General features: G+C 36.8%; 1 protein-coding gene across 2 annotated transcripts; it reads left to right on the top strand.

The window, feature by feature from the left end:
• Positions 1–235: 235 nt before the first annotated feature.
• LOC142982543 (uncharacterized) lies at positions 236–24,820 on the top strand. Of its 2 annotated transcripts, none has more exons than XM_076129078.1 (6): positions 236–494; positions 8,208–8,293; positions 19,064–21,803; positions 21,916–22,561; positions 22,872–23,095; positions 23,343–24,820. In XM_076129078.1, exons 2-6 carry the CDS (start codon positions 8,236–8,238, stop codon positions 23,596–23,598), a joined length of 3,924 nt encoding a protein of 1,307 aa, XP_075985193.1. In that variant the 5' UTR covers positions 236–494; positions 8,208–8,235; the 3' UTR covers positions 23,599–24,820. The 2 variants fall into 2 exon arrangements, with proteins under 2 accessions (XP_075985193.1, XP_075985194.1); XM_076129079.1 differs by lacking the exon at positions 236–494 and adding an exon at positions 600–651.
• The last annotated feature ends 1,775 nt before the right edge of the window (positions 24,821–26,595 follow it).

The raw sequence follows: 26,595 nt of genomic DNA on the forward strand, positions 1-26,595 counted from the left end.
ATCTCCACGCTATTATCATTGCGCGCTCTCGGCGGTGATCCATCCACCTGAACTCGCGTAGACAATCTCGCTCGCACGACGAAACTACCGACGCTAGCTGTCTCGCTCAGTCGCGGCCCGCTCGAGATGCGCTCTCTCCTTCTCCCCGCGCACCCGGCCGCCGCTCTCGACCAATCGGCGGCCATCTTCTGCTCCCCCGAGAGCAGAGCGACAGTGCGTACTCTCATCACGATCACAAGGAGACGACATCTCGCCGCGCGAGGTTGTCGTTCCCGCGCGAGATGCGACACACGTTCCACGCGCGAATTACTTAAATAGTGCCTTACAAATTTTACAAGTGTTTATAAATAGAAAATAATCGAAGACTGCAAATCTGTGCTCAAAAATTAATTAAGGTGTTTAGTGAGAGACTGGACGCTGTTACGAGTGTTGTTGGACTATTTTCTGTATTATTTCGGGCTTCGGCTGATATCGCAAAAATTATCCACCATTGGGTAAGTAATTTCGATTAGATTACGATGCAAATTATCGTTAGTGACGGCGGGCGTCGCCCTGTGTTTTAGGTACCTCTAGTAATTAATATCGAGTGGGCTCAGTGCGATACGCGACAGTCGAATGTTTCGTCGTCTCTTGACCCTTAAACCCTTGGAGGTGACGTGTGTGTTACTATTATACTTACTATTAATTTGCAGAATATCGCTTCAGATATTTTATAATCCAATTATTTTACTCCCTTTTCTGTATCACTCTATAAATATTAAAAACAGTGCGCGAAAAAAGTAGAAAATACAGAAACGCGTGAGGTTTTTTTTTACATCTTTTGTTTGCAAATTTTCGCACAATGTGTATTTTATAAAAGTGATGAATAAAATAATAATGTTCAAGTGTTGTGTGATGATTGACGCATCATCATCGTTCGGTGATAAAGTGATCTTAATTGTCTGATAACAGCCCGTTTTAAGTGACGTAAAAGAAAATAATCAATCAATGAATCATGAAAGTTCCGGATTTTGTATCGCAAAAAAATATCCTTTGTTTTAAGCGTATGAGAGTAAATGCATAAAAATGCAATAATTTGTTTAAATACCTACAGCTTCTTGAAATCTTGATTATTAAAATGTACCTGCAAAATATGCAAATATGTTTTTTTGCGTAAGTATTGCAAACAAAAGAGTTTTTTTTTTTAACGAGTTTGGATCACTTTCGCCGTCGGCCGCCCCGAGTGTCGACTTAATTGTTCTTCTAACTTATACTTATATTATAATTGCCTTTATTTCATAATTTAATACTTAAGATTATACGTGTGATTAACATGTTAGTGTATTATTAAAAGCTTTGTTTTATAAATGTACGTATATGCAAGTGTTCTTTTACAATTTTATTGTTAGCGCGTTTTGTGGTAGTTTACTTACGCCATTTAGTATTCTTACTATTATATTATAAAAAAGACAAACTAAAATCCTAGCTAAAAATATAATAATAAAGATAATTAATAAAAAAATATATCGTAAAACCTAAAAGCAAAATTGACAAAAAGCCATTGTGCCAAAGAAGCCATATTCTGCAAATTTTTAAATAAAAAAACACAGGGTCTACATTTCTACAATGATGAAACGATTGAACATTCGTATGAAATATAAATTCATATAGCATGCTGTTATGTTAATGTTTTTCAGGTGATATAAACGAATTGTAGCCGATCACGATATTGACTAATGGCGCGTCTGACTGCATGACATTATTGCTTGATAAATAATTATCTTTCCATTTATCTAAGCAGATTAACTTCGGTATAAAACAAAAATATGTCATCATTATTTTTTTAGAAAAACAATGTCATATGTCTGTAGTTATCTGTATTATCTATCATTTTAATGAGTACATATATATTTCTATCGATATTACGACATACAGTTGCAAACGTACGTCCACGAAACAGAAATTGACTGCATACCTATCCTGGTAAGAAACAACAACCATAAGATAATCTAACAAGAAAATATAACCCTTAACTTAACCATCTTCGAATAAGAAATATTGATTACCAAAATCCAATAGAATTTTAGAATGTAGAGATATATCTTTTAACTAACAAAACGTAAGTTTTCTGCACCCCTGCAATCTCTAACTTATCTACAGGATACGCTATCTAGTCCTTATCCATCAAACTAAAGCAAAATGCTACATTTACCTACCTTCTTTCAACCCAATACAAAACATTTTGTTCGCAAAAGCCATTTTCACGGCACTCTTTCGTAACTCCTAAAGCAAAAGCTATTACAATCAGTTTAAGATAAGATGTATGTAACATCTGCTCTGTTATCTATTGGTCCGTGACTAAGTTGCATTAACATCTCAACTTGTTGAGAATAATGCCGCAATCAACAAATAGATAAACACTTGATTCTCTTGATAAATCGTATTAGATGACAACAAAACTGTTTTGGGATATTCCTTTAAGCTATGGGAGATTTTGTAGAAAGAATAATGTGAAACGAAAGAATACTGTGTAAATAGTACCTAGTTGTTATATTTCAGATTTTCAAGGTTCTACAATTTTCGATTAGACCGAATGATAATATTTTTTCTCTTACATTAAGCTTTTAATTAAACGTTCAAGTAATTGCATTGATTTAACACAGATCACACTAGAATTAAAAAATAAAAAGGATTTCAAAACCTTTATATCTAGGCTGTATCTGGAGGTCTGGTCTATCTAAAGTGATCGTCTACATGTTACTTACGTACTTATCTAATTCTGTTGAAAAACACAAAAATCTCAAAGCCCGATAAATTTACACAAATCGTCCCAAAAACAAAATCTTATATAGGTATCCTATCGAAAACTCATCAAAACAATTTCAAAAGCGCAATCAGAATCGATAAAATCATTACATAATCATCTAAAGAGCACATAGCTATCACGACTATCACTTAAGATACAACATATCGAGATAATAACGTACAAATGTCTCAATGAGATGAGACATTATCTGCCACTTATCTCGCCGTTGTATCTCGTAAGATTCATTGTTTCACAATGTGATAACACGGTGATTATATTGTGATTTCTTGCTCAAGTGCGCTTCACTTGTTTGTCGATAAAAATCTATTGATGATGAGATGAGAGTAGGCGTTTTATACTTACTTATCAATCATGTGTTAATTTAAAGCTCGTTCATATATTAGTATTTTTTTATCATATAATACTCGGCTGCCTTTACATACTTATAGGAATACAGGCTATTTAGAATACAGAAAGGCTTTAATATTGGCCGCTTAGGATTTTTTTTTGTTAACACAGACAACTGTAGGAACGGTTTTGTGAGGCTTAGATTCAGTTCATCGTTTATTAAATAAAGAGAATTATGGTAAAAACAATAATTCCATATTTACGAATAATATTTTCATAAGATTCTAATACGAACAAGATATTTTGGTATTCTAATAAGCTTAAATCTAACAAGAATAAATAGGTTTTCCTCATCAACGTGACGCAAACATCGAAAAGCACATTACGAATGACCGTTTAGTAATTGCAACACCAAATTAAGCAATTAACATGTACCTGAAATGATGCATTGGGAATTAAACAGGGAAAAAACCACGAATACATTTAAGATGTATTCGTGGTTTTATCCCCGTTTAATTCCCATTAGATTTAAACCTATTTCCCGACACGTTACAACTTTTGAAACAAAAGCTTTATGAGTAACTAGCTGACCCCCGCAACTTCGCTTGCATCACATAAGAGAGATAGGGTCAGAATTTTCCACGTTTTTGTAACACTTTTTACTGTTACTCTGCTCCTATTGGTCGTAGCGTGATGATACAAAATATGCTTTTTTTTCACGAAAAATATTCTAAAAATTATTTATATCTCTTAATATATTTATGTAACGAAGTTGCGCTAAGGCATATCCGTCATTAAAACAGTTGCCATGACAACGGAATTTTGTTAATTCATTCGCGACTTCGTTCGCCACCTGAATTTTCCCGGGAAATGCGTCATTTTCCCGGGGTAAAAAGTAGCCTATGTCCTTTCTCGGGTATCAAAATATCTCCATACCAAATTTCATGCAAATCGGTTCAGTAGTTTGGCCGTGATTGAGTAGCAGACAGACAGACAGACAGAGTTACTTTCGCATTTATAATATTAGTATGGATATGGATAAAAAAACAATGCAAAATACCAATAAACCCACAGGAAACGCAAACTATACAGTAACCACCTAATACAAGCGAACATACGTCTCCGTGCTTCGAAGGGCACGTAAAAAATCAGTCCCGGTTGTTGTTTATTAAGATAAAAGATGTTAAACCACGTCAAAGGCCTTCGGGCGGCTTGAACAACTTTGACACTAGGTTGACCACTAACCATTAGATAAGAAAATGTCTTTAAGAATATTTAAGATCTTTTTTTGAGTTCGAAGTGTTAGTAAGTCTACGTGATTAGTACCACCTACAAACACTCAGAGAGAACTGAGTAATAATTAAGATATTAGATGTAACGGATCACGTCTACACGACTGATAACAAATCCTTGTACTGATAACTATCGGTACTTCGTTTTATTACTCTATTTATTGTTATTGCTAATGAAGACATGATTTTTGTTTTTACACGTTAAAAGATTACGTTAAAATGCGGATAATTTTGTTAGTGCAAAATTTATGAGAATAACCCGCCTGGAGTGTTGGTTTTGACATAAGGTTTAGTCTACACTTCACATCCCTAGTTAGTCCCTGTCTATAATCTCAGAAAAGGTAATTGGAATTTATTTACTCTATGGTTTTTTAAACAAACATGCCTTTCCCCGCAATGACTCGGCACTGAATAATCAATGGGAATTTAAAACAACATATTTGCGCCAAAAATCCATCCGGAATTTTCAAAGCCGCAATAAACCAATTGATAATTTCATAATACACGAGTTTTTAATAAAGAAAAACTTTACTGACGAAAAGTAAAAGCACAGTGAGAATTATTATGCCTCTTAATAGCTCCGAGTGTTATTTATCTATTTAACCAATTTTAAAAGAAGAAGCTTGTTCGGACATTTTATCAAAGAATTATACCATTTCGGGGATTTCCCTTCTCATATAACCTAAACAAAATTAAATTAGCAATGACAAACGGGTCCTTTAAAATCAAAACAACATCCTTATACCCAATGAGACGGCATACTGAAATCAGTTATAGATAACCTAACAAAGAGACCGCTTTACAAGATAAGTATTAATATTGTATTACTTTTCCAAGTACAGTGTAATCCTGATCAAACGCACCGCCAGGCATCGTTTTCAAAGCGCAACATGAAACTTGTGGAAAGATGATTTTGCTTTCCGTGGAAATTGTAAGATTATTTCATGTTAAACCTGCTTCCTTGAAAGGCCGGAGTCCCATTCATAATAACGTAGTTAAATAAAAAGAATCCAATTCATAATATGAGTGGTGATTTTATAACCAAAACTTTAGTATTACAAAAGTAAGTCTAACCCCCGGTTTCTGAGGTACATATACCGGTAATTTATCTATTCAATAGTGTTTAAACTCATACAAAAAAACGCTATTGAATAGATAAACTACCACTAAAGGTACTTAGGAACTGGGCATAAGTAATTTCTAACCGATCGAGCTATTATGACCAATTGTATATCACTATTATTTTAATTCAAAGATTTCCTTTCTGTATTTCTCTGCTCGCAATTTTGGATACGTGAAAAGATATCTGGGATGCCTAGAGCGAGTTATTTTTACGTACCCCGAGACGTAGACCGCGTTTTGCTCTGTGATTGGTTAAGAATTTGTAGCGGACCAATCAGAGCACTAAACGTTATGTAAAATAAACTCGTTATAGGTACTCTGATAGAAACCTATGTAAAGTAACTAAAACCTAAGAATTTATTTCTCATATATCGACTATTTTCCATGTAAATAAGTCATCGGAGATAAATAATTATGATGCGTTTTTGCGAAACAATTTCTGAAGTTTAGCTTCATAGAAACACAGCTTACCTCATAAAGTTAGCAAGGAAAAGATCACAATCAGATAGATTAATTAAGATAAACCACAGTAATGAATACCTAGTCCAAGAAGCGTAAGTGACGAGATTTACAATGATTTATTCTTACCTAGAATCCGTTACGAGTGAGTGCTATTAACAAGTCAGATTAAATGGTTCAGACATAAGAACCGACTGGCGATTGATGTGGGATGCAACCTGTCAGTAAGTAAACTACAGTTTTCCTCGTCTATATAACTTATTTAAGACTTCATAATTTCTTAAATTAGCAGGTAATTGAGATCCAGAAGTGACCTTAAGACGAAGATTTATCACGGGTGACAAGACAGTCATCTTTTCAGTGCTACTGAAAGCAAGCTACAATTAATTTTCTAAAGATTTAGATCGTCTAAAAAGCCTGAAATATAACACAGAGATATACAAATATAATGTATAACGACGCAAAAAAAGTTAACTGCAATTACAAGTGCAATCAATTTGTCAAACAAATTCCTCTATATACAAGTATCGAGTACATAACTCGTAAAAATCTAGCCGAGTACATTAAGTAACCGGCTGGTTGTACATAAGTGGCGCATACCAGCCGGGCAGGTTATTAGCACGCATTGTCTGGACTAGAATAGGTCGAGCAACGCGCGCGCACCGACCAGTCGAAGTAATGCGACCAACGTCATGTGTAATAAAATCAGGATATTTTGTAACATATTTGTTAAGGATTAGATTCTTGTTGATATATTAATTCGGGGAAAAAGTCTTTTCGCATTATAGTATGTATGAACTTGTAGTAAAATCTTTTCTCTACAGAAATAAGCTCGATATTTGGGTATCTCATGAGCTCACTGAAAGAAACCTAATGAACCGTGTTCTCATTTGTGATTCTTGAAGCTTAAGAGATTTTATTACAAGTTCATACATACTATAATGCGAAAAGACTTTTTCCCCGACCTATTAATTTGGTTTATAATAATGCTTATGGATATGACGACGGTAATTTAGCGTTAAAAATTAGTCGGTTCTTTACATAAGATTCAAACTCAACATTTTTAAAGGCTATAGTCACGGCAACTCCAAAAAAAAGTCCCTAACATACTTTAGTCAAGATAAGCTTACAAAAATACTGAAACACAAACGTGGTAATCTTAGTACACAGTACAGATAGTCTTCTTGACTGTTGTTCTTATGGCCCCACCCACAGATAGGTGTGTAGATTAGGTACCCTCATTTCTGGCCGATCAATGATTAACGTCGAGTACCGCAGGAAGCCGGCTGATAGCGACAATGACTCAACCTCCTTTGTGGAAATTACAAGTTTCCACTAAATTGCGACTTTTAAAAATAAATTAAACTTGCCAGTCTTTATTCTGAAATAATTTTAAAAGGCTGAACGCACTAGAAATAATACTTAAAGCTCTTTCCGCCTTCGTAAGAGCAAAAAACATACTCGTTAAATTCGAAATACTTCTCGCTGTAATTAAATATTTGATGGGAATAAAATAGTTACCTAGATTTTTAGCAGTAAATGAAATATTCTGTATATTTGAGACAGACAAAGTGTAGGTACTATTACAGTATCTTATTTATTCCATATACAGCGGTAGTACAGAGCTGTATTGATATTCTATTGTCCTTAGTGCGCACTGTCGTAGTGATAAATATGTAAGATAGACAATACGGGCACACTTCCCATTAATAAGAGGCGGTGACAATTTTATTGATCACATACGAAATACATACCTACTATACAAAATGTAGTTTCTTAACTCTGAATTTAATGCTTTAAGGAGCATAATTAGCATATAGTAGGATCACCATAATTTTAAAATGAAATCAAATTAAAATCATTATACTTAAATACCTTAAGTAGACAATGACATATCAATTACGGGTAGGTATATTTTGAATAAAAGTCCTGAAAATTAATGTAGATGAAACTGTTGGTAAGAGATGACCGAAAGAAAAATGCTTTAGTGTGAAAGAGGCTATGGGTATATAAAGGGACAGAGAGGCTGTTAAGAGCTATTAAGCTGTAATGTACCTATGTTACTTGAATATGCTGAAAACACTCCAGTCCTGAAAAACAATCTTTAACGAACGGAATTCAACTAAAAATAAAGATTAGTAGTAGTATTTTCTTCTGATGTTTATAAATGAATAGAATATTAATTGTTTTGTGTTGTTTAGGCGCCGGCGCGGTCGACCGTCGCGGGCCATGCAGGGTGCTGCCAGCGCGCCCGCGCCTCCCGCGGCTGAACCGCCATCTTCACAACGTAAGTACCAACTTTATTACAAAACTACATAAGAGAGAATGGGTCATAATTTTCCCCGTTTTTGTAACATTTTTTACTGCTACTCTGCTCCTATTGGCCGTAGCGTGATGATATATAGCCTATAGCCTTCCTCGATAAATGGGCTATCTAACACTGAAATAATTTTACAAATCGGACCAATAGTTCCTGAGATTCGCGCATTTAAACAAACTCTTCAGCTTTATAATATTAGTAAAGATTTAATAACTATAAACATATTTAAATTTATATTTTATCATTAAACTTACAACTGTTATCTTGAATCAAATCAGATCAGGCATACATGCATCATCTTACTTGACAAACAAATCATATTACTCAGTCTGCTCTCAGGAACTACTTAACCAGACAATACATTTCATTCACAATTAAGATTGTGCTCAATGCGACACCGATATGATGCGCACGCGCCGCACATGACACCCGGGCATTTATACGACTACCCTTAAAAGCTTACATTACACGCTTAGAACAGCTGATAATGATTACGACCGTCATCCGCTATTTGCACTCGTATACTCAGGATTCTTTATATTAGTTATGCAAAATAGCCAACGCTAGCGAACAAATTTTATTGTCTATTTTATTGATACTTCAAATACAAGTAATTAAACTGTATTTCTTATCTGTAGCGTGCCATCACAGGTGTATCTACAATTGTTATTTAAAATAACATTCATACGACTTGAAGGATTCTAGAATATTCCACACTCCATATCTTGTTTGTTTTAGTGTTATCTTTGTAAAAATCGTGATCTGTCAAAATATTTACTACCAATAATGATGTGTAAAATCATTCTTATGTGATAAATAAAAGGCTCATTCGCGTTACGTCGACTAATTTGATTTCGGTTATCGAATTGATTAGCGATAAATTAAGAGGGCCATAATGATTACGGATTTACCAATCTATAGCATTTCATCAGATCTCTTATATCAGAGGCGATAATATTTCTGGCGAAACCGTCATGTAATTCTAACTCGGGAGCGGTACGTAAAAGCCCTTCGGTACCCGCTGTACAAACTCAAAGATTTTCAAACCAAGGCGAAGTTTCGTAAGCCAAATAGAACACAAAATATCTCATTAGAGACTCATTAAGACAATCGGACACGGAATTTAGTTTGCTCAGCCGAAGCGGCAATCTCGAGAGAGCAAGGGAAACATCCTTTTGTCGCATAAACACTTGTGTCTACACATCTTAAGGCCATTCATTGAGACAACGGTACCTCAAACATTGATAGACTAGCTTCCTCTCGCGGCTCCTCTCGCACTGTGTCAACAGTCAACACAATCTTGTGTCCACTGCTTTGTCACAGTTTTCTTTGAATCGTTCTGTAAATCTTGAAGCACTGAGAAATGGACAATGAAACATACTTTCTCATTCATTTTTATTGTATGTGTAATAGTACCTACTTCGAGTACGACATCTGAAATGGAGCTTAAAATTGTAGTATTAGAAACGTAGCCTCATTTCTTAATATTTGTTCTTACTAGTCTAAATAAAATGCGTATTTGACCTGTCTCTTTGTATGTAATATTGTATTTTTTATAGTTTTCCCTTCCAATGTTTTGTTATACCGCGTATTGATGAATCATAATCGTCGTATACGGCAGTGTTTCACACACAATAGATTACACAAACTTACTAATCTACTTCCTTTCTTATGATCTTCATCCTAAGGTGAATCAAATTATTGGAATACATATTTCTAATATTACTCACTTTTCTTTTGATCAAGTAATATTTCTAGACAGTCCAATTTTCGTTCCAAACATTCACAATAAAAATTTAATTACCGTATTGAAAAAACCTTCAGATAATACGAAAAAGTTACCTATTTTTACTTGAAATATCTAATGCAAATATACATTTATCGTGAGTTTATGTCCTAGTAAAAGTTTTTCGTGTTTTCTGACCGATTAGGTCTGCAGTCGTTACTTCGACAACGGTTCTTTATCTGATAAGACTAGTCTTCCGGTCCTAATTGCTGTTTGACAAATATCACCATCCCGTAAAGGATTGTTACAGTTTAGTGTTGAAATCACTCTGCTATTACGTCAATTACTTTAAGAAAAAACAGTAAACAAAAGATTTCAAAGACATTTTTTCCTTATTCATTATAATATGAATTAATTCGATGTACATATTTGATCGAATAAAATTGTTTGACAATAAAAAAATATGGTTTAAAATGGCATTAAACAGAAACAATAAGGGTCTATCTCACTAGTCCCGTGGGCCCTATTTCTTCCCAACTCAAGGGGACTAATGGGACAGACCTGTAGCACGATTCTCTACAGTTGATAATTTCGAGTATCGAGAGTTTGACATTTAAAATGTACTGCAAAAATAGTTTCTACGCCGCACGCTAGAGGCTCTAAACTGAACTGATTGTCATACATTTTTTTTATAGCTAGCCGGTTGTCGGTAGTCGATAATGGTAGAGAATGTAACTGTAAAATTTTCACAATTATTAAATGAATTTCATAATACAAGATCTGGCATAAAATCTTACAAATTTATCTCAATAGGTATAGATAGGAATAAATAATAGATAGGATAATCTTATGTAGTTGGTATTAATCTTTCTCGTTTGTTGACAATCGTGTACAATGACGTCATAGAACATCTGTATCGCTTCTAATTAAATAATCATCCACGTGTATTTTACTGCTTAAAGATTTATTAAGTAATTTGTAAGCATTAAGTTCATTCCTTAGTAATTGTTATGTATTAAATAAACAATAGTATATGTAAACTATTGTAATCGTCTTATAAGAGGACGTTTGATAGTATTTGAGTTGATTTTGTCCCGGGACTTTTTGTGTGATGGTCTCCCTAACGATTTATTGCTGAATTATTTGGTAATCACTAAAATGCTGGTTTATTTGAGGTTAGTTTTATATTACGAAATTTCCTAAGAAACTACCTGTCATTTGCGCTTTTTTTTTGTCTAGCTAGGTAAATACTTTCTTACAAAATCTGAAGTAAGTATAAAAAAAAAATTTAAAGCTCCAAGGGTAGTCATTCCGCATGCTTTAAAATCTTAAAGATAAAAGTAGTAAGTGGCTTTTTTAAACCGAAATAAGATAACATTTCTTCAACGCAACTTAAAACAGATATAAACCAAGCAATAACATTTAATCACACACGTATTAACCAAACAACTCAGTGTCAAAGCACTCCAAGTAAAATAACCTAACTTATTAATCAGCTCACGATCTACCGCCTGCCATCTCGCGAGCCCTTTACGAATTAACATTTTAATATCGCATCAAGGCGCTCATAGCCAGTTGCGCTCACTGGTCGGCAAACGATCCGTGGGTTAAGCAAGCCTTAGCGCGGTCAATCTATAGATGGGTGACCGCATCGTGGTATTTGAACTGAGCGTCTTCGTGCTTCGGAGGGCACGTAAATAGTCGGTCCAACTAAGATAACAGTCGTCAAGCCATGTCAAAGGCCTTTCGGGCGGCTTGAACAACTTTGACACCGGGTTGACCACTAACTATACGACTGAATGAATGAATGAATATCGCATCTCAGTGGAACAACGACGTAATACGACTCGACTTTGTACAGTCAGCTCCAAAAGTCACTAATCATACTCAATCTTTTGAAACCATATATACTGAAGTGTGCACATTATTCCATAGACAAATCAGGTAGAATGAGTTAGAATTAAAAATTTCAATCAATAGCAAATGGAAAGAACATTTGATATTGATTGAGCTGACTGTACATGACTCACATTGTACCTAACTTTTAAAATTAGGTTTTTCTATATATAGGTATTGCTTTAAATCTTATCGTGGTATCAAAAATATATTTCTTCAAATTAGTAATAGTAGGTACACAAGATTAACGATAAAATTAAAATGACACATCTCTTTGCCTTTCCAAAAATGAAACGTTTTACGACTTACGTCTGTCTTCTTCTGAAGTCACGTTTTATTTTGTACAGTAATACCCCGCTCTCCCCTCCCCGCGAGCTGCGCATACGTCTAATTGGGACGCTTTTCCGTTCGGAGAAAGCGAGTAATCGAGTGGAAACCATTTTTGGGCGTGCGATTGATCGATTTGCTATCGAGATTCCGTTTTATCGATTGACGTGTACAATCTAAGTTGTTTGTTTATGATCTTAAGTGTACTTATAAATAAGTGCTTAGTAATAGTTTTAAGTAGTATTGAAGACTACGTATATAAAAAACCGATATTACGCAACTTTATCTAGTTATTTTCTTCAAAAGACGCATTAAATCTAGATTTTTGTCTATCCAGTCTTTAGGCCATGTCAAAATTTCCAGCATATCCAGCAGAAATTGGACCTAAAATTGACCCATGTAAAAGACAGTTTAACTTAAATAAATATTCATTTTTAAATGTCACCGTACGTAGTAATAAGTACAACTAATGACATTACCTTCTAATCTGGAAGTCGGCACCGCGGCAGGAAACCCGAGTGGAAACTCGACCCGTGTTTACATAGACGTACGAAATTATTCGTTATTCGTTCACAAATACACCGAATATTCCAACTATTTTCTAAGAAAACATGCAATAGCTAAAATCAATGAATATGACACCGACTTTATGTTTGTATGCAATTTCCTTTGACATTATAAATACTGTTCGGTCTAGTATTAAATTAGTCGTTTTTATTGTACAGCTGCATTGGAAAAAGGTCTTAAAAGTGCTTTCATGTTGATGTTTCTTGTGTCTTTTTAATAATGAAGGTTTAATTCGTCGAACTTTAAAAACAATTGAGATTCTTTGTTAGAATAGAGAAGTCGTTAAAATTAGTGGTCCATGACAATTTTGATAGGGCAGCTTTTTTATGTTTCAAATAGCCTTCAAACCGTACATGCCAATACTAGCTCTAGTCGCAAATGTAGATTTTCTAAGCCGTAAGAAGTATATTATAAGATACAGTATCATCTATCTCCAGTGTCCCTCATATTTCTTTCATTGGACAAATTTTTGTAACAATACCACTTGACCTAAATAACGCAAAGAACTCCACCTGTTTTCGTCATCCCTAAAAATCCGGTAAAAACCAGTCTTTCCCTATTTCACGTGCCAGTAACCCGACCAAGTACAAAATACTCGCGTCCCATTTATAATATTAGACAGCGTCGGACTAGTGACATAGCATCATAACCACTGAGGACCGTTACTGCGGAAGGCGGGACCCTGACTTGCATTAATGATGGCCACAACTTTATACCTTCATGCTTACGAGATATGGGTAGATGATTAGATCTCAAAAACCTCTTTTTGGCTTCGTGTTACTTTGTTCTTCATTCATGTATGTGCTACATTCATGAGTATGTCTGGATCATTTATGCATGTACCTCTGAATACCGAGACGTCTCTCAGTCGTTATTTAAGAAATAATGTGTACTGGATTTATTGGAGAAACGAGACCTGCATTCTTAAACCCCTCGTACTTTACTACAGTACTTGAATTTAGGAAAGCCAACAATCTCGTAAAAATAGGTGCATAATTAAATTTCTCTCGAGATATGAAACGAGTCCACCGTTGACAAACGAACAAAATGAGCGTCCACACAACACATTATCAATTTCTAGACAATACCCGTCTCTTGTCACGGACAAAGTTAACTTTACCGTTGAGGAAACATAACTAGTTCAGCGCACAGTGCAAAACACACGAATTTCCCAGCAAAATGGCAGTTGCGAAAGCGGCAAACGGGTATGGTCAGGTAATTGCCGATGGCGACACCATAAATGACTGCTTGGAGATACTACATGGTGTAATTCAGTACCGTTGAGGCTCATTGGAGTGTTGAAGAAAGCTACGGTACTCGGCGACGTCCCCGACATATCAATCAAATCGCTTATAATATGCGCCGCCCACCGTTACGCGTCAACCATCTTATTATGCGGACAATAAGAGTTATTGTCGTGTGCGTTCGCCCGTCTTCGGGACACTTCGGGATGGCGATAGGTCGATTTAAATTCCGAATAAGCGGGAAGGAGGAAGTCACGGTGCGCCTGCGCTTCTATGTGACACCTTTTCTCCGTACATGAAGTTGATTGAACTTGGTACGTTGAATTCGGATGGTGTTTATTCCGTGATTGTACTATTTTGATGTCGCCATACACGTGTTTGTATGTCACCATGAATATTAAACTTTGGATTGATATTTGGTTTGTATCCTGTGCAGCCTGTGGAGGATTTGAGTTATGGCTTTTAGTATAAATTGTTAGATAGTGAGATCATACTTTTCTTAGTTTGTAATTATTTTTCCTTATTTTTTACTTATTCGTAGAGTAAATTGTAGTAGAATTTTGCCAGTCATGACTCAGTCGTGTTCAATGAAACATCGTTTATACGAGTCTTATGATAATGAGATACAGACGCACCTGCAGTCGCTAATGTTTTATCTTTAGTTAGACGGTTTCACATTATTCGTAAGTTCAATTTTCTTCTTAGTGAAGTTTATTCGTGGATCGGTTAGTCAGTTTGAGTGAAAGCCAGACAGACATGTAAGTATGAAATTAGTATGAGGAACTCCTCTTCAATAAAAGAAAGGCAATAATCGCAATGAACGCGTGCTGGCTGAGCGTGCATTTCAGATAGCTTCCGAGAACATGTACGTTTTCAATTTCGTCACATTTGCGACTAAACTACACTTTTGTTTTCCAAGTATGTGTTGCGTAAATGTCCTAATGTCACACCGTCACGGTGCTGAGCGCGTAATAATCTTGTTATATGTTAACGTAATGTTGCACGAACACTACTTATCGTATTTGTACTTTTGTGAGGCTGTTTTTAGTAGTACTTTAGAAGGTGTTTAAAATCCATCTACGGAGACTACGTCGACCATAAGTCTTTACGGCAATTATATTTGAAGCCATAGATTTGGTAAAGCTAGACGTACAAGTGAAAATTTAAATCAATAATTTACCAAAGCAATTTTTGAAATCTTAAATTATGCAGAGACTGATTACGACATGAAGCAATATTACTATCAAATTTTCTCTTGCAATTACTATCAAATATTACATTTATCAATGAGAACCCTTATTCACCAGTTTTCAACAAATTCCACCGCGTGTTACAGCTCGGTGTAACAGCAGTCAATAATGGCCACGCATCATATTACTAAGGAGATTGCGTGAAGTGATTATTGGTAAGAAAACCCGACACGACATGCTTGCGCCGTGTTTTCATGAGCTTCACCATTATTATATTGTAGCCATGTTTTATGAGTTACGAAAGAATTTCCTTTTTACCTGTAAAGAAAACTTTGGACGCCGCATGTAATTGACATAAAAATTTCAACCGGTACATCAGAGGGATAGTGAATATTACTAATGAGTGGACAAAAGACCCTTCTAACATATTCCCCGTTGTGTGATAATCTCTTATAAAAGCTATAACAATATTTTCATTGTCAACTGAAAAAATCGAGCGCCCTTTTAGGAAACACGCTACCATACCATTTTCATAAGAATACTATGAAAATTCTTTAAGTTTTCTCGACTGAAAACCTAGGAGGAAAAAACACTGGAAAAGGCTTCTTTTGTAACTTATAAACAGATATATAAAAGCAATTTCATATCACATTGTCTTTAACAAAATCCTAATCGTAACATTAATGATACGCATAAAAATAAAAAGAGTGAATACAGCGTAATTCGATTCAAGTCTTAAGACCGGACGTGTTTATCTAAATAAATACTTAGCGAGTGGTTTATTAGTGTTATTTACAAGTAACACTTGCTCAATCGTATCGAATTGTGTGCATTTACGTTTTATTGTGTGTGCCATCCTGTTGGGGACAGAACTGGTTACTTTAGTACTGAGTTTTGACTGTGACTCTGCCTGCTTCACGAAAAAATGTAATCTATATGCTTCGTGGGTATATAAACTTACATACTGCCAAATTTCAACAAAATCAGAATACCTATTTAGCTGAAAAGCGAAGAAAGGCAGACATATTAATTTAAATATTTATATTTTTTGGTGTCTTTCTTGTAGTTTGTCATCATCTTTATTCACCTAGAATATATAATCTACACTTAAAATATAGTAAGTATAATATAGGGGCATAATCTAGCTCTCTATATATCTAAAAATCATCTAAATCGGACTACTAGTTCCTGAGATAAACCCATAAACAATTTACACTTAAACCAATACAGAAACAAAGATTTGAATTTGTCACTACGATAAAACAATTCCTAGTAGAATCACAATTGAATTAGACAGGTGAAATCACAACAACCTTTTCCTCAAACAATACATTGAGGATTATAACATAATAAAGCGTAGATAATTAATAATCTGGTATATAGGTCATAATGACGTTCGTAATGTGAGTCAGATTCGCCATTGTCCCGCTATACACTCTGCTCTCGGGATTGTACTAAAATATTGTGAAATTGAACTAGTAGGATGTTAGTTTAGAGTTGATTTTTACGGCTTGTGGAGTGACGGATAAACTATCCCATAAAGTGACTGTAAATTTCTGTATATATTTTAGATGATACGCTAACTAATACTTATTTAGAAAGAAACGATGAAACTGGCGAACAGCGATTTGAAGAGAATTAACTTACATATTTGTAGATTGTCACCAAAAGTTACGGTGATTTTAACTTTTAACTTAGGTATACTTGAGATGCTATCGCTGATTTTACACCCTAATTTAAAAGGATTGTGAACAAAAGCATGCAGTTTTCATAATACTAAAAAAAATCTAATCAATTCGGCAGTTCCAATCCTAAAATTTTGTAGTAATTATTCGATTTATAATTAAAACAGAAACATTAAAACATATAAATAAAAATAAACATCAGTGCTTCTTTGACATTATTATTTTCCTATAAACAAAGACATTATATCTAACATCTAATAGGTTTAAAGATCATAGTACGTAGACTCCTTGACACAATTAACATGTATTGATAAGGCTTTTCTTTACAATATGTTTATTAACATTCATGCATGAGTTAAATGGAAAAACATGAAATAAATTACAGTTACTGAAAATAATTTACGAAATACGACGACTGTCATGAAAAATACTGTAACGTAACATGTATCTATATTAAATAGTTTTAAAACCTTTACATTTTCAATTCTAGTTCAACTCTTGTTTTGGGTAAATCCCGTATTTTAGAAAATGTTGCAATTTCGAAACCTAATCATAAGATTTGTTTAAACTTTCGTTTTACATAACTTTCGGCACCTTTGTCTACAATCGCTAAATCAGTAGTATCCACATAAATTTCAATGAGATACACAATTCGGGCGCACTTTGGTGCGAAGTTATCTTAGACCATCTGTGTTTTACCAGTCAAATCTCTTGTTATTCTAAACACGGACACTAAACATCTATCCGTGGCTACTACTTCACATGGCGATCTGATAAATCTTTATCATTCTATGGGAATTTATGAAAAAAGCACATGAATTTGGCTAAAAAGAGCGCTTAAGATTAGTTACTTTGTGCAAATTCTGCCGATAATATTTGAGGTTTCTTTTCATTGCCTTTTCATTAAGGATTTCTACTTTTCACTGAAATAGGCACGGGAATGTCATGATTAATACATTTTTTCCAACAAAGGATAAGGATAAACTAATCTATAAAACACAATGAAGTAACTTATTATAGCTCCCAGACGTAAAATGGCAAGTACATTTTATATTTTGGTTTCAACACAACGCAGGAATTCATTGATTTATACGTAAAACAACAGTGAAGTTTACTTCAAGACATTTAAAACCCTAAAAAGACACCTAAACCCTTGATATTACTTGAGATCTTAAGCTATATTAAAGGGCTCTATATGGCAGTACTGCTCTACTACGCAGTAATCCTTAAAGCTATGTCAATCAATCTTCCGCGAATTCCAAACTCCGCTTATTTACCATGATATCTGATTCTTCCTCAACCGTGTGGATTATGGACTTCGAAATATATTATGTATTTATTCATAGCACGTCCACAAAGTATCTCACAATCGCTACTTTTCACAAAACAACCATCTGATAGCGTTTACGTGACTCAGCCGTTTGCCAGCGAACACATATTTGTACCTATAGCCTGCTAGGTGTCAGTCCTATTGATTTTTGTGCCCTATAGCCTCAATGAGGCTTGCGGCGATCCTTCCAAGCGACTCTACGCTCTATTTGAACGCAGTAAGGCGCTTTTTACGTTGCCATAGTTACGGTTCGTTTTAAAACAAAAGATAGTGTGATTCATCCGTCGAGAACTTTGTTGTGGTTGAGAATTTTTAGGGATCGATACGCTTGTTCAAATTTGTTTCTTATTGTCTGCGTGATGCGGTTCAAACGATACTTTGTAAGGCGAAAAAGCTTTTTAGGTCTCAATTTATTCAAATGATCCGCTGTTTCGGAGATATAAACCATATTTACGATTAGATCAAGCTTTCGATAGCGCTTAATTTGCGCATAAACAACTGGGGGTAACAAATTAACGCCATCTGTTGTCGAGTAGCGGTAGTAATATTTTAATTTGTAAATACGACTACACAGGAATCTATTAGCTAATTGTTGAAATAGAATCGATTCTGCCGATGATATCTCATTATTATTATACTGATATAACGACCTCGCACAAGTGAATTGCCTGACTCATCTATTGTCGACTTTTCTTGGAATTGTAAGAAAGCGCCCTGCGTTATTCAAACATACAATCCGTAATCAATTGTAACGTGTACTCTTTTGTTACAGAAATCAAAACAGAGGAGGTCATCAGTGAAGCTAAAATCGAGGCCGAAGACGAAATGGACGCCGTGAAAATTGAAAAGCAAGAGCTCAGAGCCACAAGGACGATGAGCATCGACAGTGACAACAGGTCCGACAGGAGCGAGGAGGAGGACATGAGGCGCGCTCGCAAGAGGGCAGCGTCCACCTCACCTTCACCTATCCCTATGGACAAAAGGATCGCGCGGTTCGAGTGCCCCAAGTGCAGACAGCGGTTCGACTCAGTGAACGCATACGACATCCACCGCTACACCGCTCACAGCGATGACACCAAACCTGGTTTCGACGATCTCACCTTCGTTGATTTCTCCAGCAAAAAGTTCCCAGAAATCGCCCGCGGAGTCTGCGAAAGGAACCCCCACGTGTCAATAACCGACCAAAGATACAGATGTGACCTCTGCGCCAGAGATTTCCCTTGTGGACAAGCTCTGGACATTCACAGAAAGTCGTGCGCCTCTGCCACTCGAATTCCTAGTCCGGAAAGAGACCGCAGAGAAGATTTCTTCGCCAAATTAGACCTTAGGAACAGGTCGTTCGGTATTCCCGGCACGTTGACTCCACCGATGGAGAGATTCACTCCCAAATTCGACGATGGCCACCTCACCACAAATGGTATTAGACACATCGACGCCGCCCGCGACTTGGCAGATATTCAATCGATTTTAAACGTCACGTCAGCTGGCGGCCTCTTGGAGAGACTCACTGGATCAAGAGTCGCGGCCTTAGAAAGCGCTGTGCTCACGCCTCCCGATACCATCATCAAAGAGAGAGACCAGGAGGAAACTCAAGATAATTTCGCAGCTGAATTCCGACGCATGAAGCTTCGTGGAGAGTTTCCGTGTAGATTGTGCCCAGCTAAGTTCCCGAACCTGAGAGCTCTGAAGGGACACAACCGAGTGCACTTAAGCGGAACCGGTCCGGGACCTTATCAGTGCAACATGTGCCCTCACGCCTCTTTAGATAAGGCGGCGTTAGTGCGTCACATGCGCACGCATAACGGAGACCGGCCTTACGAATGCGCCGTGTGCAATTACGCTTTCACAACTAAAGCTAATTGCGAGCGCCACTTAAGAAACAGACACGCCAAGGTAACGAGGGAAGATGTCAAAAGATCTATTATCTACCATCCATCTGAAGACCCTAATAACGATGAAGTCAACACGAAACTAGCTCGAGATGAGGTAAAGCGATCTATTACATTCCACACTCCTGACATAGACAGGCGGATTGAAGGTACCGGTCGTGACACACCACTGTCGCATTTCACTCCAAGCTTCATTACTGATAGGCATCCAGTTACCAATTTGACAACAAAACCAATACCTGATTCGCCCTTGACTCCTAGAGATCCTGAACAGCCTGTCCCTCGAATCAAAGTTAAGGGTATTGGTCAGTTGACGCAGATACCTGAATTTAGGCCTCCAGAGCTCTCTTACAAAGTGAACGACGTTCAACCAGAGTCGTATGACGAAGAGGCTCCGGTTGACTTGAGCACTAGTGACAATAACAGCTGTGATGTACTTGATCTGAGCAAGAAGAAGCGTGACAACGACTCTGACGAGCCTCGTGCCCCACCGCGCCCGTCCTTCGAGCCTGATCCAGCGAGTGTCGCCGCCTCGGCGTTCGAGAAGACAAGATTCCTCCTCGCTCAGCAAAGACTATTCGAATCATCAATGCCCAAACTCGATCCAACCTATTACGCTTCTCAACTCTCTCAACTCTACGCTGGTGCAGTTCCCGGCATCCCTGGTCTCCCTTTACCCCCTTCCTTTCCTATTGCCCCATACTTACTTCAACCCTCGCTTTTTCCTCACCCAACTGATTCACAAGAACTTGCCGAAATAAAACAGCGCATACAAAAAGAGATCATACGGGGACTGAGCATGTCTGGCGGTAGGCTGGTTCCTAACGAACAAGAAAATCAGCCTAAAATAGAGCCTGAAGAAGAAGAGCAGAAGCCCCCGCAGGTGCTGTCTCCTGTACCATCACCACACTCTGAATCTCCTCGCCCCACTATGAATAACACTCTCGTTCCTCAGAATGACTCAGTGAAGATGGTCATAAAAAACGGCGTACTCATGCCAAAACAGAAGCAACGTCGATACCGGACCGAAAGGCCCTTCTCATGTTCGCAATGCTCAGCGCGGTTCACCCTCCGATCTAACATGGAGCGTCACGTGAAGCAGCAGCATCCTCAGCACTGGAGTGTTCGGAGACCGGCGCCAAGAGCTCCGCCGCCGTACCCTACGTCTGACTCATTAGCTGACAGGATGAAGTTTGCACTTTTAGCTCGCCATCTTGAAAGGCCGCTACAGCAATCTGAGCGGTCCCCCGTGCGACGAGACTCTGATGAAGTTGCTGATAACGAGGAGGATGAAGATGACGCTCTAGTTATAGACGAAGAGCCTGACCAGGACACCAAGCTCGAGGACCACACTGCAGCCCGTCGCGCTGCTGCTGAAATCCTAATGGCGTCGCGCCAGCAAGAAATGAACAAAGACTTTGACCTCAAGATCGCGGGAAACTTGATCAACAAGCCACTGCCTATCAATAGTGAGAAGACTGACACTGGAACTAACCCAATGCCGCTGAGTCAGGAGCCTCTGCCAGTACCGGTGGTGCCCACCCGCAGCGATGAGGAGGAAGATGAAGAGGGACTGGTTGCCTCCACCAGTGAGGGCAATAACTCTGGCAGCGATGAAAATAAGTAAGTTCTTGTTTTACTAACATTTCCTCATTCAAAGTAAATATTGATAACATGATTAATATGATTATGTTTTCATTAGGCATGTTGTTAAATATGTCTTCTATCTTTGTAGGTCAGAAACCGACACAGCACAACCACCTAAGAAAAAATCAGCGTACAGCCTCGCACCGAACCGCGTGTCTTGTCCGTACTGCCACCGGAAGTTCCCGTGGTCATCGTCTCTGCGCCGCCACGTCCTCACTCACACTGGCCAGAAGCCATTCAAGTGCCCGCACTGCCCACTTCTGTTCACCACCAAGTCGAACTGCGACCGCCATCTTTTGAGAAAGCACGGTGGATCAGCGCGAGCCATTCTTGCTGAACCCATTCCTGATCCAGTGTCCCCACCTCAGCAGCTGAACGACAATAGGGCGGTTCCTGAAAGGCCTTACAAATGCGCATCCTGTCCCACCAGTACGTTTTCCTCCCTTGAAACTTTGAAGAAACACATGTCTTCGAGACATGGGAGTGACTCTCAGCCGGGATCACCAAACCCTGAGGTTGTGGAAGAGTCTACTGATGGTGGTCTAGTCTTCAAGTGCCATCTGTGTGAGGCGTCGTTCGGAGACAGGAGTGGAGCACTGAATCACTTGGCGACTGCTCATACTACTGAGTACGAACAGCTTGTGAACAAGGGGGCTCTGGATGCAGCGAGTGATAGAAGCGAAAGCGCTGATGATGACGAGAGGGGGAAGTTTCCGGACCACGCTAATAGAAAGGTAAGACAAATATTCTTTACATTTTGGTTACCTATTAGCCTTTACACACACTATCGCGCATGAAACAACAATCACGCGTGAAAGAGCGCGCGTACAGAGGAAAAGGAAAGACCACGCGCCACGCTCATCTGTCAAGCCTGTGAAGAAAATCGCGAGTGATGACCGTGATGCTTTCCCGCGCGTAATCCTGTACGCTCCTAAGAACGTGCAATAGAGTGTGTGTACAAGTGGCTATCGTCTCAATCCTAGAATTTCATAGATATCTACTTCGTTATGTTATATACTTCAACTTTTATTTTCTTTGTCGTAGGTTGTCTGCGCTTTCTGCGTCCGTCGTTTCTGGTCGGCAGAAGACTTGCGGCGCCACATGCGCACGCACTCCGGCGAGAGGCCGTTCGCGTGTGATCTGTGCCGCCGGCGGTTCACGCTCAAGCACAGCATGCTGCGGCACAGGAAGAAGCATCGCGACGAGATCACCGATGATGAGGAGGCCTCGCCTCCTGACACGCCGATTGAAGAAAATGTTACTAATGGGTAAGTATTTTAATTATTTGTCATGTTTTTCTAGTGGTTTGGTAGTACCTTTAGGAGTTGGAATTAGTTTTATTTACAATACAAATACAGTTTAATAGCGCAATATCAAAAATAAATCACTAAAATTTCGCCAAACCGTTATAATCCAAAGTTGAATCGAATTTAACAACTATATCTGCGCAATCGAGAGATAGGTTTTTGTTTGTTGCCTCAAAACATGCTAATATAACTCTCATTATCTTTACAGATATCGCTACCAAGACGACGACGGTTCAGGTAACGAGATCCCAAGCAACGTGAACAACAACAACTCGCCCCCCTCCGCCCCCTACGACAAGAAACTCAAGCTAGACATGACGTCACGCAAATACTCTTCAGAAGCCGAGAACGACGCTGAAAACAGCGACCTCATTGGCAAACTACTCGGCATTCCGGACAAAACCATCAATAAGTTACTCTCTTCAGCAGACGAGGCAGCTAAAATCCTCGGAGTGAACAAATGAGAGTACGCTATAGTCCTCGTCACTCCTGCTAGACTCATCCTAGCACCGCGAGGACTAAAAATACCGTTGCAAATTCAAACGTCGAAAGCTGTCAATAACGGTACAACGCAATCTAGCAACGAATAGATGTACTAATACACAGTACGTGTAAATATTTCTAGTTCTAATTGTATCAAAAGTGAAGCTTCAACGAATGTATGTTTAATACTACAACGCCATCTAGCATCGAGTAGGCGCATCGAGTGATGCCTTTACGGCCATGTCACCCGAGCTTGTAAATATTTCGCTAGTATAACTAGGTGCCTTTAGCTGCCTTAATTTAAAGTATAAACCGTCCTATTATGCCTTACTTGTACTATTTAATGCTTAAATGTGGGTGAGCAACAACGAAGTTTTCTTTAGTGCCAGTTCATAAGTACACTGTATATTGAAATGTAGTTGTAAGGTTATACTCATGGTCTTGTATCGCCTAGAGTAAGTGGCGAGAGCCTGTTTCTAAGTACTATAACGTACATGTTAATTAAAACGTGAGCATTTTATTGTCTTTCAAAGAAATCATAATCGCACGTTTGGTTTTAACGATCACTTAAATCATGAAATAGACGTGAAATAACTGTTTATCTACTAAACTATTTGAATATTTGAGCTTATCGTGAAGTGTACATATTCGCATTAAAATTCCGCACTAAATATTTCTCTAAAAGACAATAGGAGCGCGTCACGATTGACTATTTCACACTATATTTAATGCACGTTAGCTAGTAAGCTGTCAAAGAGCTAGGAGCCAATAATATTTGCATTTCCATCTAGTCGCGTACTATTTTTCATATCCTTTCATGTACTATGAAACAACCAATTTTAGTAATAAAGTTCAGCCAAAAAAACTTAATTTTCGCAAACCCAAAATTAATCTAGTCAATTTTAAAACGATTGTTTTTTTCTTATTCTAAGCTACAATACCAAAATGTCGTTTTCTCTTACTGGTTAGAATACTTTAAGATAAAGTTAAACCTCAAATTATACTACCAATGAATAGTTATAAGCCTCTACTACAACCGTTTTCTTATCTTAGACATAGTATAATAATAGTTTCTGTAGACTCGAGTCTAACAATATAAGCTTGACTATACTTTCTTGAATATTTCTTCTATCTATAAATGTACTGCTAAGCTACTCTTTCTAATAGATGTTTAATATTTTATACCTAAGTACAGTGTACATAGCATTTCTCAAGGGGCAGATGCCAGTTTTAAATGCTAGTTTTTCGTCTTAATCTAGTTGTAAGGTTAAACCGCTAGAGGATGTAGCCCGTGTTTCTTACGAAAATAATTTATAGATCGTTTTGTTTGCTCAAATTCATGGCATTTCTTTACTGACAAAGACTAGTTTAAAACTAAAATTTAAGATGGTTAGGATCTCTTAGGTACTTATAAACTTAATATAAATTCTGAATATAATTTTATGTTATGTTTTCTAAAGGTTTTCGGTGGCAATTCGTTTACCAGACTGGGAGCTTATTTTATTGGAAATGAAATATTTAATTTTCAAAAATTTATTATGAGTTTTATATTATTATTAATATTATTTCATATCGGTATAATATCGGTGCAGCAATATTATTTTCTTGGAGGTTATAAACCTGTTAGGATAGTTTTAGTATTATAATCTTGTCTCCTCAGTGGATCGACGCATCATACGCTAGAATATACCTAAGTTCGAATGTGCTTTGTATATTTGTAACGCTATTATATACCAAATATATTTTAATAGTAGCTCTAATATAAGGTTTAATATAATAATTATTATATCATAGATTATACCAATATGCTCTTATTAGAGTAGATACTTCGTATTGAAGTCAGTTTTAAGCAATAATTGTGTATATTGTATTGCATTCATTTCGTGAACTGCAGTCTTAAGCAAAATGAAGATGTATGCAGTTAATGGTTTGTTAACATCCAGAAATAAAGTTGAGAAAGATTGTATTTGCTAAGATGCCTTTTGCATAAGATTCAGTTCAGAAATGAATTCTTAAATTAAATATTCTTAATAAATTCAAATGTAGATGTGACTTTTCTTAAATTATAATTTCATTATTACTAAATGTATACCAAAGTAAGTTTTATTGATAAGTGTATGTATTAATTTAAATGAATCCTGCTTCATGTCAATTATAGTTAGAAAAAAATGGGAATGATTTTGATATTTGTAATTATATTTATTTAGATTTGTTTTTTTTGTATAATTTGCTTCGTCCAGTACGGCCAGTAGGTATGAGTTGCGCTGTTTTATAACATTTAATAATGTTACATAACTATAATTAGCAAATAGGTAGTAATCTCGTACTTACTAGAAAATATAATTAAGGTAATTAATAAGGATATTGTGGCAACACCGCTTGGCCTTTTAAATGTAGTGTTCGTGTGTTTAAAAATATGCTCTCGGATAAGTAAGTTAATATAAATTTTACCAATATTACGCATGATTTTAATAGTAATTATACTAATTATCATACAATTATATTTAATAAGTATTATAATAAGATGTTATGATTCACCTTTGCCTCTCTTTCTTTATGCAATATGAGTGTCGTTTTAAAAACGGTTTTTTGTCAAATAAATAATGGTGTATTATTAAAATAAACAAAATCTTTTATTTTTACCTCGTTGAACCCTATTTCAAACGTCAATCAGTCTGTAGCTGTTTGAGAACAGTTGCATGAATTTGCTTCAGATGTTAAATTACTAAACCCGGTTACATACCTATATACTTAAATCCAAGCATGAGGAGCTATTCTATAAAGTAACAAAACAACAAATCATTTTCAAGTTTGTCAACGTTATGGCAAAGAATGAATATAAATGTCGGACAAAAAACTACGCCTATTATTCTCTATTACATGCATTCGCTGAAAGCATATTAGGTAGTTGTGTTCGCTACTTTGTAATAAGTAAAATAATTCAGTGAAAATATAATTTAATAAAATTGTCACACTAA

Source organism: Anticarsia gemmatalis, chromosome 22, assembly GCF_050436995.1.
Source record: "Anticarsia gemmatalis isolate Benzon Research Colony breed Stoneville strain chromosome 22, ilAntGemm2 primary, whole genome shotgun sequence".
Taxonomy (NCBI): Eukaryota; Metazoa; Arthropoda; class Insecta; order Lepidoptera; family Erebidae; genus Anticarsia; species Anticarsia gemmatalis.